The 18,013-nt window shown below is 35.2% G+C and overlaps 3 protein-coding genes across 4 annotated transcripts; 2 read left to right on the top strand and 1 right to left on the bottom strand.

Moving 5' to 3' along the window:
- The first annotated feature begins 669 nt into the window (after positions 1 to 669).
- On the top strand, positions 670 to 9,293 carry LOC116130467 (phenylalanine--tRNA ligase, chloroplastic/mitochondrial). The gene is made up of 10 exons (XM_031416209.1): positions 670 to 1,109; positions 1,215 to 1,405; positions 2,247 to 2,453; positions 2,545 to 2,662; positions 4,878 to 4,954; positions 7,074 to 7,253; positions 7,443 to 7,487; positions 7,719 to 7,823; positions 8,687 to 8,800; positions 8,897 to 9,293. The coding sequence occupies exons 1-10, from the start codon at positions 923 to 925 to the stop codon at positions 8,945 to 8,947; spliced, it is 1,275 nt and encodes a 424-aa protein (XP_031272069.1). The 5' UTR covers positions 670 to 922; the 3' UTR covers positions 8,948 to 9,293.
- A 913-nt stretch (positions 9,294 to 10,206) lies between these two features.
- LOC116130469 (cysteine proteinase inhibitor-like) lies at positions 10,207 to 13,655 on the top strand. Of its 2 annotated transcripts, XM_031416212.1 has the most exons (4): positions 10,207 to 10,471; positions 10,919 to 11,138; positions 12,918 to 13,063; positions 13,348 to 13,655. In XM_031416212.1, the coding sequence occupies exons 1-4, from the start codon at positions 10,274 to 10,276 to the stop codon at positions 13,462 to 13,464; spliced, it is 681 nt and encodes a 226-aa protein (XP_031272072.1). In that variant the 5' UTR covers positions 10,207 to 10,273; the 3' UTR covers positions 13,465 to 13,655. The 2 variants fall into 2 exon arrangements, with proteins under 2 accessions (XP_031272072.1, XP_031272073.1); XM_031416213.1 differs by lacking the exon at positions 12,918 to 13,063 and having other exon boundaries at positions 13,348 to 13,484.
- Positions 13,656 to 15,623: 1,968 nt separating this feature from the next.
- LOC116130458 (non-specific lipid-transfer protein A-like) lies at positions 15,624 to 16,034 on the bottom strand. The gene has a single exon (XM_031416203.1). The coding sequence runs from the start codon at positions 16,032 to 16,034 to the stop codon at positions 15,624 to 15,626; it is 411 nt and encodes a 136-aa protein (XP_031272063.1).
- Between the last annotated feature and the right edge of the window lie 1,979 nt (positions 16,035 to 18,013).

Here is an 18,013-nt window from a genome sequence, read left to right as displayed (position 1 = left end):
TGGTCTTCCCCCAAAACCGTTGTTTGCAGTTCGATTCGGTTTTTGCATTTTTTTGAACACCCCTAGTAACAACGGTTCCAGTTCCGGTTCTGGTTCTGGGTACCCTGTAAAATTATATGACCCCCAAAAGTTTTTAAAATGGTAAAAAAATCCTTAAAAACTTACAAATACTCCCCCACTTGACACTTGTTAACAAAAATAAAATTTAAAATTACAAACTCCATTACTTTGTAAAGGTAGATTCTGAAAAGTCAAACCAACTTACTTTAAATGTTATGAAATATAAATATACATATATTCACATTACTTTTTCTACAAAAGTTTTTATTAATCCTCCTAATCTTTAATTTTATTCTATATTAGTCTCAGTTCCTGGTTCTTGGTTCTGGTTCCGGTTCTTAACTACAGGAACTGGAACCGAAACTGTACAGTAATGATTCTAAAAATTTAGAGTTAGAACCTACCCATTGACAACTGGTTCTGGGTAGGAACTGAAACTAAACCTAGGGTATCCGCCCGTTCCGGTTCTAACTGATTCTTTTAAACATGCCTATGTATTTGCAACCCAATATCTTCATCTGTTTTTCTCATCCGTTGGATTGATTTCAAACGAAACCAGCTAAATGTGTAGAAACATGGCAAATTCCCAAGCACAAGCACAAACACAACACACAAACACTAATCCACAACACTTCCTCACTGCCTCAAAACACACACGCCCACTCTCTACACTCCTTACCACCACCACCACCTCCACTTCAAACTGAAGCGCTTCCCCATTCATTCTTTGTTCTTGTTTCCATTTTTTTTTCACTTATCGTTTTTTTATTTTCGAATTTTGATTTGAAAATGAATTAGAGCAATAAAAGCTTGAAACGCCATTTCACACAGAACAATCGAACATCCCGATAGTTTAAGAAAAATGGTTATGGCCATTTCACACTCCTTTCGCTTCGCTAGAGCATCGCTCGTTCACCACAGCAATGGCTTGAAAAGCTTCGCTTTTCGAATTCCTGTATCTTCTGTTTCAACTCTTGCTACTAAAAAGAAGTTCACGCAGCCGGTGGCTTCATTGCTGGAGTTTGGTGGAGTCAAGATTGCTAAAGATGGTATTCAACTACTAAACTCGTTATTTTTTATATTTTCGAGGAGAATTACTGCTGCTTGATATATCTTTTTGGGCTTATAATTATTTTCTGATGGTGGTTTTGCAGATGTGGTAAGGGATGATCCAACAAACAATGTTCCGGATTCGATATTTTCGAAACTGGGGATGCAACTTCATAGGAGGAATCAGCATCCCATTGGGATTTTGAAGAATGCTATTTATGAGTATTTCGATACCAATTATCCGAATAAGTTTGATAAATTTGATGATTTGTGCCCAATTGTTTCTGTAAAACAGGTATGTATGCTATTTTTAACAAGTTTTAGTTTTAATTGGGATGTTCTGATGTTTATGTTTGTTTATAATGTAGTGGGTTTGGTATTTTGTGGTTCAGTTGATTTTAATTAGTATTCAATAGTGAGGAATTTGTTCCAAGTGTTTGCAATTGATGGCAGTTTGAATTTGTGGCCTATCATAGCTAGGCATTTTCTCATCCGCATATGTAAGAACAAAAGCTTGGAGGTCTTTAGGTAGTTATGTTTAGTCAAATTATCACTTCTCTTCATATTAATTTACTGTTTAAGTCCATTCATAATAGTCGTTTAAGATGGTGCCAATGTGGAGAGATTTGATGAAAGTGGAAGTGATACAAGTAGAAAATAAGTATAGCTTACTACTGTTCACACTAGACTTGGATCCTGTTTTAGTCCAAATGCGATTGGAGATAATATTTCTTAAGGATAAATTATCACTACTCTTCATATTAAATCAAAAGAATGCTGACAGATTAATATTGAATATTATCAGTGCTGAAAACTAAAACATCTGAATTTTTCTGCCCTTATATGTGATTCTCTTTTCATTTAGACTACATTTGACATTTCTGGAAAATCTTTTACATGTTGTGTGTGAAACTTCTATTCAATAGTAGCAAATATTATATCTTGTCCAAGATGTTCATTAAGTCTCCATCATGCATGCCTTGTACAATCTTTTTCATAAAGAAGCTATTAGATTTCTCTTGGTTAACTTAATTTGTTTTCATTCATGTTTCATGATTTTGACATATTGCCATGGTAGTCAATTTATGTAAGATTTTTTGTGCATTTTATGATAGTTCATCCTTTTCTTCTTGCAGAATTTTGATGATGTCCTGGTTCCTGCTGATCATGTAAGTAGGAGCTATAATGATACTTACTATATTGACCCCCAAACTGTTTTGAGATGCCATACTAGTGCTCATCAAGCTGAGCTGTTGAGTGGGGGACATAATCATTTTCTTGTAACTGGAGATGTTTATCGTAGAGATTCTATTGATTCAACACACTATCCTGTATTTCATCAGGTTTTGTATCTTTAATCTAAGTCATTGGATAAAATATTAGCTCTTTGATAATCTCTCTTTTTCCTCTTATAAATTTGTTGTGGCCACACAGATGGAGGGTGTTCGAGTTTTTTCTCCAGAGGATTGGGAGGCTTCTGGTCTGGATGGCACAGCTTATGCTGCGGAAGATCTGAAGAAATGTTTGGAGGGTTTGGCACGCCACTTATTTGGTAATTGCTGTGAATTTTTGTCACTTTGCTATCTTTAATACTTATGTTTCTTATCCCAAAAAGAAAAAAATCTTTCTATCCTTGATTTTTAGGGCTTTCTTGTAGAAGAAAGATGTTGCGATGTTTGTGTGAATAGGCCTGATGATGTAGTTTTGCTTATATTGTTGACTCTTTAGGGTTTCTTGCAAAAGAAAGACGTTGCTTTGAAAAAGAATTTCACTGCAACAAATGTATGTAGATTTGGCCAACCAATAAGCACCATGCATGAGACTGGCCCAATGATTGGCCAAATGCACATGCATTTGTTCTACCAAAGTTTCTCTCTAAACTTGGATGTGGAAGCTAGTCCATTGGGCTGATTGAGAAAAGTAGAATTGAACAAAGAATTTAGAGAAAAATGAAATAAAATAGATCATGCTTAGAGGAAAACAAATCGAGAAAGTGATGCAAGAAACCAAAATAACTCTTGGTCTTACTTTATTTTTTTTTCTTGATGCAAATCCACTAAGGCATTTATGGTCTTCTCTTTCTTACTAACAAGATTAATAAGGGAATTATAGTCTTAATCAGCAAATATAACCTAAACCAGTTTAAGGCAAAATAAAATATCAAATAATTCAATTTCCACTTGATCAAATGACATATAAGTTAAATTCAACTCTTGTATATAGATATACTTGTAACTTCTAAAGTAATATTGTGAACAAAAAACAATATTAAGCCTCAGTTAATCATTGTTTGATTTTCAAAAAATTTCAAGCTGGGAATCAATTTGACATAACTGGTTTTAGCAGAAACAACATCTTATCAAAATTTAATTTACTAGTGCTCTTTGCAAAAGCTTTTTTCTACATTTTTTCATTCTTCATGGTAAGAAAAAACTCAATTTCATTATATATATTATAAAATTATCAAAATTCTTGAAGCTTGAAAATGCTTAAACAACATATAAAACTCTTCTTCTGTTACTGCAACTTCCTTTTCTCTAATATCGATGTCTAATTGAAATTTGTTGTCAAGTGAAGTGGGTCAATGTAAGCAAGCAACTTGAAGATTCCAAATTTTTATTATCCATAAAATTTTAATAGAGATAAGCCTTGGAGAGGCCATAGATGCTTTGCTAGAATTCAGTTGATAAAATAAATTGGCATTTATTGAACTCTTCTTTTGGTTATGATTTGCATTTTTTTTCCCACAGGAAGTAGTATGTTAATAAGAGAAAGAGGGCAACTCTAAAGTGGACAATTGTCTTCTAAATGAGGTCAAAATTCCCCTTGAAAAGGGGACACAAATCCATACGAAAGATCAAAACTATAGGATCTGTATAGGCAAAACAACCTCAGAACTAATCCAAAATTTAGTCTAAAATCCAAATCAGTTAAGGTGAATCAAGAAGAATTAGGTGTCTCTGAACACTTTGAAGTTGAAGCTCATAGAGAGGCAAAAAATATACTTTGTAACGTAGTATGCTGGTATCTTCTCCTTTAACATCTTTGGAGATCCTATTGTTTCTTTCACAGTAGATCATCCAGGGATCCAGCATCATAGAGTCTTATGTCATTGAAAATTGTGTGGGACCTTGTGCAATAAAAATCATAGGTTGCTGAAATTGACATTTCATAGAAAAAGTAACAAATCATGTTTTTGTACGAATGCATCTCTGAAACTCTTAATGTGTGGACATTGGAGCCATTAAATATTCAATTATTTTGTAAGATAAATTAATTATGTTTTTTTAATTCTTGAGTTAAATCAAGATACTGCTAAAAAAACGTGCAAGGGATGGAAGTTCAACAAGACTTTTTTCCATTTTAATTGGGTGGGGCCGATATGGTCCTAGGGATTGCTTGGTTAAGCACCTTGGGAGATGTTTGTTCCAACTTGCCCATGGCGTTTGATAAGGGAGGGAAACGGGTGATACTCAAGGGTGATCCTTCAATTGTTAAGACAATAGTTTCTCTTAACCAGCTATTTCCCCCCAACGCCCCCTTCTTATATACAACTGAAATCACACTCTCAGCACTATGTGAAAAATGCAATTCTTGAAATTTCTATCATGAATAGTGTATGAATTATGTAAAGAATCTTAGACCTCTTTTGAAAGTTAGATGGAGTATGCCATAATATTTGACTGGTTTTTATTGTATTTGGGTTTATTACCTACTTGCTAAACACACTATTTATTGATCCTATTATGCCAAATTTTACATTTCAGGTTCTGTGGAAATGCAATGGATTGATGCATATTTTCCATTTACCAATCCATCATATGAACTAGAGATATACTTTAAGGTACAATTATTATTATCTTCGTAAGATAACTTCCTAGCTATTTGATTTTCCTATAAGGTTTGAACCATTTATTTTAGACTAATTTGATTTTTTCCATCTTATATTACTCATTCTATAAGACCACTTGGTCCTTCTGTTAAAAGACTAGTTCTTTCATGTAATAAAAGGTGAATTACATAAATTAAGGGTAACATGAGATCTGTGAAATTAAGAGATGTGAATTTTGTGTTTTAAAGCTAACAATCACCCATATAGAAAGGAGAATAAAGTAACATTTAAGTACTAGAGGAAGTGAAGAATTTTTAGTGCAGTGTTCAAAAAAGGTAGCAGAGATGGAAAAGAATTTGCAATGGTGGGTGATTTAATCATGACCAAGTTATTTTATCTATAAATATTATGGAATTGGTTTGTGGATGTTCTCATGATATTGAATATTTTTTTGGTGTCTATTAGAAAAGAGAGCGGGGTTGAATTTCTTTCATGAGTGTAGATTTGTAGGCTTTGTTGCCACCTTTTATAAGATGATTGCAAAAGTGTTCCTCTCAAGAATAAAAGAGGAGTCAAGACTATTTATACAACATTAGGAACTTTTGCAAGAATTGACAAACCTTGGATGTAGCTCTAATTGCTAATTAGATTTTGGAGTGTAGTAAGTGTTGACACCAGCTTTTAACTCACCAGCATGATCTGCTCCTTTTTTTGATGCCTCCAAGTGTATTTAGAAGGCTAGAGTCTCTTATAAGGTGAAGATTTTGGCTTGGCTTGTTGATTAGAGAAAGAGCAATACAAATGATACCATGCAAAGGGAAAGATTGAGGATGCGCCTTAGCACCTCACGGTGCATTATATGCATGGAAAAGTTGAATGCATATATCATTTCTACCTACACTACCTTAGCGTTCTAAGTTTTTGTTTCAACTTATTACTTCACTTCCAAGATTTATTGGGTGTTGCCGAGGTTGTGTGATCTTTTTTGATCGGAAGTCATAAAGATGTAACAGGTAAAAGAAAATCTTAGTGATATGGCATTGCTTGAGGGCTATTCTTGGGGTAATTGGATTGAGAAAAATAAAAGATTTTTTTATCAAGTAGAAAATGGATCAAGCAAATGAGTTAAATTCTGATGTGATATTGAACAGTTCTTGTGTAAGCCTGTGGAAATTTGTATCTCAATCTTTTCCTGTACTTTTCTCTCCTTTGAAACTCCACTTTGTATTTTATTTTCTTTGTTTTTATATGATTTGAAAATATCATAATGTTTCTATGGAAAATAGAGTAGTTTATTCTTTGTGAAATAGGTAAAGCTGTTTTCCCTTTACCATTTGCTTGAGAATGTTGATTTAAATTTATTGAAAAGGGATTTTATTGTTTGGAGACTTTAGTCTTGGTTATTTCCCTTGTGAAGTTGCCTTTTTAAATAGATCATTGATGATTCTTTCACTTCCTTGATTTCAATCATGTCGATGTGGGAGGTGAAAATCAAGTGTAAGGTGCAGTTTTTTTCTTGGTGTTGTTACCCAAAATATGGTAACCACCCACAGGGGGTTGAATTGGGGTTTAGAGTGACTAATTGCATTTTTTGCACAATTAAACTTTAATGCATTTTAAGTATGTGAACAAGATTAAACAAAATTAATTTTGCACGATTAGCCAACTGTGGGTTTCAGTATCTAAAAGAATTTTGTGATACTTTCTTTTCTGTTCTTAGAGATAAGCAGTCTGTTTTAGCTTAAGTTTGGGGTTCTTTGCTTTGATTTTGTATTTTGTAGTATGTTTTGATCTTTTCAGTAGATTGCCGGTGATTTATTTGTACTTAGTATATCTTTTGTCTTTATTGAGTTCTATTTCATGTTTTCTATTTAAAATAAAATAAAACAAAACAAATTCTGTTTGCTAAATCAAGGTTTGGAGATTTCTGATTTGCAAATTACTAAATTTTTGCAATTTTTGTAGTTAGTACCTGCTTGAATATGTCTTAATCTTGTTTTAATTAATTCTCGCAAAATTTTATTGTATTCATTTCTATTTTAAACTGAACAATTATTGTGCTTGGAATTACTTCATCTGGTACCTTTTATTCTTCATGTTACTCACCAGCCGATATCAAATTATGTGTCAGGAAAAGTGGTTGGAGGTTTTGGGCTGTGGGGTTACTGAGCAAGAAATATTGAAGAGAGGTGGAAGATCGAATAATGTTGCTTGGGCTTTTGGACTTGGATTGGAGAGGCTAGCAATGGTTTTATTTGACATACCAGATATCCGGCTTTTCTGGTCAACTGATGAGCGATTTACCTCTCAGGTAGAGTTTCTATAAATTTTTTGTTATTTCTTCCCCATCCTATGTTTTACAGATGTTTTAATCTTTTTAAATAAAGTCCAAGTTTGTATTATTATTATCTGTGAAGTTGACTGTTTGTTTCTTCTTTCCTGAAAAAGGATTTGTGATCCAGTGTGCCTAGATCACTAACATACAGCTATTTTAATGCAGTTTTCCCAGGGCCAATTGGGGATCAAATTCAAGCCATTTTCGAAGGTATAATTATGTTTTTTCTGTTCTTTTTGTGAATCTTGATTGACAAGTTTTGCATCACATTCTTGCTTACATTATTGATGTTGCTTAATGCAGTTTGTCTTTGTTTCTTTAAATTGTAGCCAAATCTGTGTTACAGCTATTTTACTTCGGAGTACAGTTATGTAGATATGTGCATGGAACTGTTATAGCTGCATGTGAACACATACTTAGAAGCTGAATTGTCTTTTGCAGTTTCCTCCTTGCTACAAAGACATGAGTTTTTGGATCAATGAATCATTCACTGAAAACAATTTATGTGAGGTTATAAGAGGAGTTGCAGGGGATCTTGTTGAAGAGGTAAGTCTTTTTGCTAGATTTTCTCTCTCCTGGAGCCATAAAGTTGTACATTCTCCACTAAAACGAGAAAAATAAACTATTTATGCAGTTTCTAGTGTTGAGTACTTATTGGAGTTTGTTGATGATCCACCTAGGAAGTGTCTAAACTCCGTACAATTGAATCTAAATCAAGTTTATTGTTCAAAAGTTTGAACCCACACTAATATAAGTCTCTCTGGTTAATTGAGTTGCTGACACATCATCCCTATCCATCGATGTCGTAACCGCCTGAAGTGATGAGCCATAACATGGCAGTATGTCTCCCTCCTAGTGATTAATACTGGAAGATTTTGAAACATAGCCTTGAATTCCTCTATCCTGTGCACCTTAAGATTTTTTTTTTTTTTTTCAATTTCTTACTTTAAGTCGGGCATGTTTCTTTCAGCTTATTTCCATGTCATACCCTCCCACACAGATATGCATATTAGTATTGCCTTAGTGTAGAAACCAACAATCACAATGGTGCAAGAGAAGAGGAAAACAGGCCTTGAATGCATCCGTCTCTTCTTTTCAGCAGTTTTTTTTAGGAGTAGATGAGTTAGTGAAGCCAATGTTGATAGACAGATGTGAAAGTGGCTTGAATGGAGAAGATGTGAAGGCATGGCTTAGAAATCCTTGGAAAAATCTTTCATTATGAGACTGCAGGGTCTTGGATTATGTAATACAAATCTCTAGAATAACTGATAGAAATGAATAAAAAGATGTGTCTATTGACCATCTGTAACCTGGGGAATATTTCCATAAATACTGCTATATATTTCTTGGCATAATAAGTATTCTTCTCTGAATTTACCTTCATTGTTAACTTCATTTGTGATTGCCAGGTTCAATTGATAGACAATTTTACCAACAAGAAAGGAATGACTAGCCATTGTTATAGGATCGCATATCGGTCAATGGAGCGTTCACTTACAGATGATGAAATTAACGAGTTGCAGGTAGGTTTTTATGTTGTGTACTTCATTTACCCTTTCCTCATTATGCGTTTGATATATATTCTTTCAACTTATTAAGAACCATGACTGTGAATGCAGTGGAATGTGAGGGACCAGGTGGAGAAGAAGTTAAATGTTGTTCTAAGATGAGAGTTTCCGGTGCTACCAACTTTATGCAGGATCTTAAATTAAGTGATTGAAGTCTTTAATTTGTACACTAGATTTTGATTATAAGTTAAACTGCGCCAAAAACTGGAGAAATTTGGGTATTACGCCCACAAACACAAAAATGCACCTCAGGTTTGAAATAATATTTTTGAGATTACAGGGGATGTTTCTTATGTTTTCCAAACCAGGTGTTGTAATTAGAATTTGGAAAAACCTTAGGGTAGGTCTTTGCAATTTAGGCTTTTGTATTTCCAATTGGCTCAAAACAGAAGCACTGTTGTGTTTGTTTCACTGTATAATGAAACAAAGATTCACCAATGATATGAGAAATAAGATTTTTTAACATTATTGGATTGATATCGTAGTATGAAAAATCCTTTTATTTTTCTAAGTAAAACACATAAAATATTAAGAAACTGTTGTTTGGTTGAAACGGTTTCAGTGAAATCTTTTCTTTATTTTCATTTTAACTTTAAAAATGGTTTTTAAATATAATATTAAAAATGGCTTTGAACTGGTTGTATGTGAATGTGAGGAAAGAAAAGAAGTCCTTTGGGGATGCTGGTAAAAGTTATCATAATTAGGGCTGTGCAAAATTATTCACTATTCGAACTGATTATGATACTTGAATTGAACTGAATTGAAATTTTCGGATACCCTAAAATTTGGTTTGGTTATCGAGTATACTTACAAGGGTACTTGAATATTCGGGTGGAGTCAGAAAATTGGGGTACTTGAATATTCAGGTTGGGTCAGAAAATTGCAAAACTAGTTCAGGTGCCCAATTTTGCACAGCCCTAATCATAATTGAAGTTTTTAACTCTTTGTTTTAAGGTATAACATCCCTTTTTAAGTTTTTAGGATTCCGTTGGATTGATGATATAATTCAAAGCAATAGGGTAGATTAGATTTTGGTTGATCCTATATAAGTGGGGAGGCATTTTGGTACCTTGTTAGAGATCCATCTTTAGTAATTTTATGAAATATATTATTGTAACTAAATTTAAAAAAAAAAAAAAAAAACTTTTATAATATTTTAAATTTATTTTAGGAAATGATTTTAAAATTCTATCAATGTTAAAAACAAAAACATCGTAAGGCCCATGAAGCCCAATGAATCGGGTCGAGTCATAGCAAACTCATTTTACCTAAAGCCCAATTAATGGTAAAGGAATCACGAAATAACTTACTTGTTACGTCTAAGTCACCAACTAACATTCGAAAGGGGGGTTTGGTTTAAGATAACTATAACCTAGTGTTTGCGGTTGAAACAGAAAGCCAGAGAGAAGCAAAAGTTTGTGTTTAACTATGAGGTTGAACAGGTATACGTTGATATTATTGAGTGCTACCGTTTTGCTTTGTGGGTTCTTTGGATTGGGTCTTTCTCAAGACGACAGTTTCATCAAGATGAAGCTCGGAGGCGTTCACGATTGCAAGGGCTCCCAAAACAGCGCTGAGATCGAAAGCCTTGCACGATTCGCTGTTCAAGAACACAACAAGAAAGAGGTTTTTTATTTTTGGTTTTCTTGATTAGAATATATTCTCTCTCTCTCTCTCTCTCATCTTTATATTCTTCTTGGGTTTTTATTTTTGTGTCGTTCTGGAGTCCTTTTAGTTTGATTGTTTGAAATTTTATTTTCGGGAATCTGAAGTATAATTATGTTGATGCCTTTGCTAATTTTGTTTAATGATTTGCAATTTTTGCTGGAAGTATTAATTAACAGTCCGATGTGAATAAAACATATGTAAAATTGAGTAGTTTATGGAATATAATTTTTGTATTGGGGGAATACTGGGAAGAAAAATTTAATGAAGTTTATTGATGGAGATCTTTTAAGTGAAGTTCATTCATTTTCTAATGAAAAATTGTGCAATTCCAGTTTTGTTTTTTTTTTATTTTTTGATATGAAATCTTATATCATGTATTAATTGCTTAATTTTTGAATTTGACAGAATGCTCTTCTTGAGTTCGCAAGGGTGTTGAAGGCCAGGGAACAGGTGGTTGCTGGCATGATGTATCATCTTACTCTCGAAGCAGTTGATGCTGGCAAGAAGAAGATATATGAAGCCAAAGTGTGGGTGAAGCCATGGATGAACTTCAAGCAGTTAGAGGAGTTTAAGCATGCTGATGATGGGCCTTCATTCACTCCTTCAGACCTCGGCGTCAAACAAGGTAATGGATCATTTTAGTTGTGTTTATATCTTGAAGTTCCATACTGATACCTACATCAGATGTCTGTTTGTAACAGACTTAAAGAGTGCTTTTGTTATTTTTTTCTCGTATTATTGGAATGCCTGATGTTAGTAGATGTTTTAAATAGCTTGTTTGTCTGTAGCAACGAAGTCTGTTTGAGACTTAATTTATACTCAACAAATATGTACTTTGTTGCTTGTGATGCTTAATTCTTTTGATCCTTAGAAACTGCTTAACCAATTTAAATCTATCCTTAGAAAGAACTTTGACCTGGTTGTGTGGGGAAACCAAGGAAATAAATCCTATTGGGACTTATCATTGTTTTAGGTGCTTGTAAAAGCTCTTCTAATTGATTTTTTTAATCTTTGGTTTAGGGCATAACATCTCTTTAAGTTTTCAGGATTCTGATGGGTTCATCGTATAATTCAAAGAAATAGGCTTAGATTAGATTTAGTTGATTCTATAAAAGTGGGGGAGGCATTTTCATCGAATCAAGTTTTAGTACCTTTGTTAGGGATCCATCTTGAAAAAGGATAAAGAAAAGAAAACAATAAGTTAAGCAATTATTTGTATTGGAAGTTCTTTAAATCTTTACTGCAGAATTAACTCCTCAACACTTGTGCAATTAAACTTCACTTGGTCATTTTCTTTGTTGGTGTTTACATTATATATATGTGTACCATTATATTTTCATACTAATACTTTACATTAAAAGATGGAGGCTGTGACGTGGAAGGTAATTTATTTTGTATTGTTTTAAGATGGTTATAGTACTTGCATGGTCTTGGTTGGCATTCATTTGGTTCTAGAGTGGGCATGGTAGGCTTTGGTCTTCTTTCTAATTGTCTTTAAATGTTCAGTTATCCTTGTATTATTTGTAGAAGTGTGTAGGGGTATTGCGTGCTTCCTCAACCTGTTTTTTCTGCTATTCTCTTGGTCATATCTGAACCATTACTATGAACTGCAAACATTTAGTATCATCAAATGAGGTGAAGACAAAGAGTAACTATATAATTCCACTGCTAGTTTTTAACCGAGATAAACTTAGGAATGACATATTTTAACTCCCAACAATAAATACTGAGTCTTGATCTATTTATTTATTCAAATGATGCTCTTGGGAGCCTTCTTATGAGTTTTGAACTCCTTTTACACTTCCTCATATTTTTAACTCTTTCCTATTTGAAAATGACAATTATATCCTCTTTACTACCAAAGCAACCAAAAGAATAAAGCCAAGAGACTATATTGCAACTCTTGCACCATCTTTGCAAACCTTTCAATACATCTTATGTGTTCCAGGATACCCAAGAAATTGTCTTGCGATTGTAAGACACTTGCTTCAAAACTGTCTTGTTAATCATTCATCATATCTTTGCTAGACCTAGTTTGAGTATAGGCTATTTCTGTCTTTTTATTTGCCACAGGGTTAAAGATCATTATATGATATATGTTGTGAGGAGGTATTAAGTCACATAATTCCTGTATCTTGACCCCCAGCTAAGAGTTTAATGAATTTGATCCTTCTTACAAAAGAAAAGGGCATGAATACTGCATACTTAAGATAGTTTCTTATAATGTGCAAATATTTTGCTAGTCACATTGCAACATATTATTGAATACAAGATGTTTTCCCTCTTCTATTTTATTATTTGAGAATTGAGAGTTCCATTCAGCATTCATTAATTCCGTTATTAGACAAGAAACACAGAAACAAGGAAGAAGTAGTGATTGATTGGATGCATTTTTTAAAATCAGATGGCCATGGTCTAGAATGGCAGGCAGTGCCAACAAATGACTTTGAGGTCCAAAGTGCAGCAAGTCATGCTGTGAAGTCCATCCAGCAGAGGTCCAACTCATTGTTTCCATATGAGCTTTTAGAGATCCTTCATGCTAAGGCCAAGGTTGGCATTTCACATTGTTTTGCAATATTTGTTTTTAGATTAGTATTTTATGCAACTTTGGATTCTTGATCTTTTTTGATGATATAACCATGAATCATACTACTTTTCACCCTTGGATCTTCGTCCAAGGGATCATGTAATTAAATTGATTGGTTAACTCCTTTTCTTTCAACCAACATATTCTCCCTCTCTCCTAGGCCAGGGTTTTGCTCATCTGTTAAAAGCCTGCCCAATTACAAATATATAAATTTGTATTTTACTGAAGTAATCTTGATTAAATGCAGGTCCTTGAAGATTATGCCAGATTCGAGCTGCATCTGAAGTTGAGGCGGGGAATTAAAGAAGAGAAGTTCTGTGTTGAAGTAATAAAGAACAGTGAAGGAAAGTTTCATTTGAATTAGATGGAGTTCTATTACTCCTGGATTTAGCATACTATGTTAACATGTTTAAAACCATGGATTGAGGCTTGCTATCTACTACATACGATTGGAACAATAAAAATGACAAATTAATAACTACACTTTTATTGTAAATATGTAAATTTAACGTCTACGGTGTAATAATGTGTTGATATCCTCTTTATATAGTGTTATATATGTGTATATATATGAGCCAACTATATTCATATTCTTCTTGTGTCTAGAACTATATATGTGAGTCACCAACCTTCATATTGTTGGTGGAGGATCATGGAAGTTATGATGCACTCTTTTTAGTTTGTGGGTTTCACCCTTCAGAGAATTGGTTTCTTTATTATTAATTGATGCAAAATGGACCATTTGCAATTAATGGTTGATTTGATCACTTGGAAACCTGGACTAATCGGTTATCCTTGATCACAGATAGAATGAAATGGTCTCAGGAATTGCTTTTGTGATGGGGAATTATTTTATTTTAACTACCCAATATATACCTAAGCGTATTGCAGGATCGAAAATTTCTTCGAGCCGGAAACAATGAAAAGCTAGTCACTCTTTTAGTTAATGAATAGAAAAGAATTTTTAGGATCCTCTTGTTTTCTTTAATAAATTCGTTTTAGTGCTTTTTGAAAATATTTAAAAAGGGTTTTTAAATGAAATAACCATATCTTGGGGGTTTTAGTAATTAGGCAAAAATCTAAACCCTATGCCAATTAACCAACTGACTTAATTAAATACCATTTTATCCTCATCCCTAACCTCCCAACGCTTTATCTATAACCCTAACAATTTCTAAGTCTTATTTGCAAAATGTCACACCCAAAATATGATATCAAGCAAGGAAAATTAGTATATCTAGGTATTAAGATCAATCTTAACTTTAAATTCTTAGATCTATCATTTTTTGAAATTTTAAATTAGAGGGGTTGTGTTTTGTTATTGTTTATATTTTTGTTAATAAGTATTGTTTTAAGATTTAAGAGTAAATAAATAGTGTAATGTTTGTTATGTTGTGGTAATAAAATAGATTTAGCAATGCATTATCCAAGAAACCAACGTATGGAGAAAATCCCAACAGTTGGCGCAAAAATTTATAGTTGGCAAGAATATCAGGCCCTCAAGTTTTTTGAAAAAAGAGAGTAAATGACATATTCCCACCCAAGGTTTGATGAAATCCCAAGTTGGTACCCTAAGTTTCATTTATTCCAGATTCTCACCCTTAAAGTAACGGAAAATGGTTAGATATAACGGCTCAGGGGTAAATTGATCATTTTGCAGAGGAGGTGCACATCAGCAGATCGCTGCCCCTAACAAAGCTCCGACGCACGTTAGCCAACACCACCGCTGACGTTTTTCACTCTTTTCCGGCGATTCTTCCACCCAAAATCACCCTTGTCACCACCATTCGAACCCTCATCCTCCCCTCTACAAAACCGTACCCTTCACAAACCCTCATCACTCGCCGATCGCCAGCCACGACAGCCGCCACAGGTGACTGGTTTTTGTCGGTCTCCACCAGCGAATGGCCACTAAACGGTTGCTGGGGACATAGGGGTTTTGTAGATTTGGAGATGCTAGTTGAAGTGCTGATGTCCAATTGCATTTTCGTCATCGGAATCGATCGGAATCTAGCGAAGAATGACAAAAACATAAGCTTGACAGCGCCAGCGATTAGAGGGCCCAATGAGTCGGGAACCAGAGGGGTTTTGGACGACGAAAACGATGGGGAAGGTGATGGAGGTGACCAGGGGGTTCGCCGCCATCGGAAACAGCCCAGATCCGGTGAAAACCGAGACGCTGCATAGTCACTGAGGGTGTAATTGAAGTAATTTCAAAATAAGATGGTTAATTTTATAATTTTAGTAATTTAGGGGTTAAAACATAATTTATCAATTTAGGGTTAAGGGTATTATGGTAATTGCATCCTCACTACCCTAAAAATTATTAACAGTGTTANCGACTCACGAACATCTTCATCTGCTTCTAACTTCTAAGGAACACTGCCCAACAAATCAAACCAAAATTTAATTAGCATGCATATTAACGAAAAAAAAGAAGTTAAAATGACGTTAAATATGTAAGAGAATATTATGTTATATCGTAGAATGTTAGAATTATGCAGAATGCAAATGCACAGAAGCTCACGTGCTACAATCGACGTCCTTGGTGATGGGAACGCCGATCTGAACGCCACAAGCTTGTGGAAGTTGGCTGGCCTTGTCCGGCTTGAGGCTGGCATAGCGACCGGCAGCCTCTTTCATACACTCACAGGCTGCTCGTCTATCACCGGTGGTTGGAGTCATTGCTTTCAGATTCCTGACACCGTCGCAGCAGACCGGTGAGGGGCCTGGTCCGCCGGTGAGAAACTCCAAGCAGTGAGCGAGAGCTGAGTCAACTTGTCCGCAACTTATGGCCCGGCCAGGCTCCACCGTCAAGAGAAGCACGGTTAGCACCTTTACCAGAATCCGACCGTTGCCCACGTTTCCCCTTACCTCTCCCTCCAGCTGTCGCCCCCTCCGGCAATTCTGCGGCCGTGGCCGCAGCCATAACATGCGCAGACTTGGAGGCTACAAGTCCTCGGCCACGGAAATGGTGGAACTGTCTACAAAGTCCGTTATATAAACGGACTGACAAGATATTTGCTTTGAAAGTTGTCCACGGCGAGAGCGACTCCACCCTCCGCCGCCAAGTCTTCCGCGAAATGGAAATCCTCCGCCGTACCGACTCTCCTTTCGTCGTCCAGTGCCACGGCGTCTTTGAAAAACCGTCAGGGGATATTGCCATGGTGATGGAGTACATGGACGGCGGCACTCTCGAAACATTACTACAAAAAAAGGGGATTTTCTCTGAACAAAATGAGGACGCCCGTCCCTTGTATATGGACCTCGTCTATATAATATGGACGGATGTCCATGTGAGTGAACGACCGTTCAAATTTGATGGACGGTCGTTCACTAGAAAAAAATTGTTAAAAAAATCAGAGACGTGTTACACGTAGGCTGGTACACAATTTCGATACAAATTTTTCGGCGTGTGTAGCTTTATTGCCCAATATATACCTAAGCGTATTGCAGGATCGAAAATTTCTTCGAGCCGGAAACAATGAAAAGCTAGTCACTCTTTTAGTTAATGAATAGAAAAGAATTTTTAGGATTCTCTTGTTTTCTTTAATAAATTCGTTTTAGTGCTTTTTGAAAATATTTAAAAAGGGTTTTTAAATGAAATAACCATATCTTGGGGGTTTTAGTAATTAGACAAAAATCTAAACCCTATGCCAATTAACCAACTGACTTAATTAATTACCATTTTATCCTCAGCCCTAACCTCCCAACGCTTTATCTATAACCCTAACAATTTCTAAGTCTCATTTGCAAAATCTCACACCCAAAATATGATATCAAGCAAGGAAAATTAGTATATCTAGGTATTAAGATCAATCTTAACTTTAAATTCTTAGATCTATCATTTTTTGTAATTTTAAATTAGAGGGGTTGTGTTTTGTTATTGTTTATATTTTTGTTAATAAGTATTGTTTTAAGATTTAAGAGTAAATAAATAGTGTAATGTTTGTTATGTTGTGGTAATAAAATAGATTTAGCAATGCATTATCCAAGAAACCAACGCATGGAGAAAATCCCAACAGTTGGCGCAAAAATTTGTAGTTGGCAAGAAGTATCAGGCCCTCAAGTTTTTAAAAAAAGAAGAGTAAACGCCATATTCCCACCCAAGGTTTGATGAAATCCTAAGTTGGTACCCTAAGTTCCATTTATTCCAGATTCCCACCCTTAAAGTAACGGAAAATGGTTAGATATAACGGCTTAGGGGTAAATTGGTCATTTTGCAGAGGAGGTACACATCAGCAGATCGCTACCCTTGACAAAGCTTCGGTGCATGTTAGCCAACACCACCGCCAACGTTTTTTGCTCTTTTCCAGCGATTCTTCCACCCAAAATCACCCTTGTCACCACCATTCGAACCCTCATCCTCCCCTCTACAAAACCGTACCCTTCACAACCCTCATCACTCGTCGATCGCCAGCCACGACAGTCACCACAGACGACTGGTTTTCGTCGGTCTCCACTGGCGAATGGCCGCTAAACGGTTGCTGGGGACATAGGGGTTTTGTAGATTTGGAGATGCTAGTTGAAGTGGTGATGTCCAATTTCATTTTCGTCGCCGGAATCTAGCGAAGAACGATAAAAACCTAAGCTTGACAGCGCCGACGATTGGAGGGCCCAATGAGTCGGAAACCAGAGGGGTTTTGGACGACGGACGATGGGAAAGGTGATGGAGGTGACCAGGGGTTCGCCGCCATCGGAAACAGCCCAGATCTGGTGAAAACCGAGACGGTGCACAGTCACTGAGGGTATAATTGAAGTAATTTCAAAATAAGATGGTTAATTTTATAATTTTCGTAATTTAGGGGTTAAAACATAATTTATCAATTTAGGGTTAAAGGTATTATGGTAATTGCACCCTCACTACCCTAAAAATTGTTAACAGAGTTATTTTAAGGGTGGGAATCTAGAAT

This window comes from Pistacia vera, unplaced genomic scaffold (genome assembly GCF_008641045.1).
Source record: "Pistacia vera cultivar Batoury unplaced genomic scaffold, PisVer_v2 Contig221, whole genome shotgun sequence".
NCBI classification, from domain to species: domain Eukaryota; kingdom Viridiplantae; phylum Streptophyta; class Magnoliopsida; order Sapindales; family Anacardiaceae; genus Pistacia; species Pistacia vera.
The sequence above is the reverse complement of the archived record's forward strand: the minus strand, read 5'-3'. Positions and strand labels throughout refer to the sequence as shown.

What these genes read in the sequence shown, in the direction of transcription:
- LOC116130469 (XM_031416212.1), top strand. Translation starts at nt 10,274, where the DNA reads ATGAGGTTGAACAGGTATACGTTGATATTATTGAGTGCTACCGTTTTG. An exon ending in AGACCTCGGCGTCAAACAAG is followed by an intron (nt 11,139 to 12,917) that starts GTAATGGATCAT and finishes TTTTAAAATCAG; the next exon opens with ATGGCCATGGTCTAGAATGG. An exon ending in TCCTTCATGCTAAGGCCAAG is followed by an intron (nt 13,064 to 13,347) that starts GTTGGCATTTCA and finishes GATTAAATGCAG; the next exon opens with GTCCTTGAAGATTATGCCAG.
- LOC116130458 (XM_031416203.1), bottom strand. Translation starts at nt 16,034, where the DNA reads ATGTTATGGCTGCGGCCACGGCCGCAGAATTGCCGGAGGGGGCGACAG.
- LOC116130467 (XM_031416209.1), top strand. Translation starts at nt 923, where the DNA reads ATGGTTATGGCCATTTCACACTCCTTTCGCTTCGCTAGAGCATCGCTC. An exon ending in CAATTGTTTCTGTAAAACAG is followed by an intron (nt 1,406 to 2,246) that starts GTATGTATGCTA and finishes TTCTTCTTGCAG; the next exon opens with AATTTTGATGATGTCCTGGT. An exon ending in AATTCAAGCCATTTTCGAAG is followed by an intron (nt 7,488 to 7,718) that starts GTATAATTATGT and finishes TGTCTTTTGCAG; the next exon opens with TTTCCTCCTTGCTACAAAGA.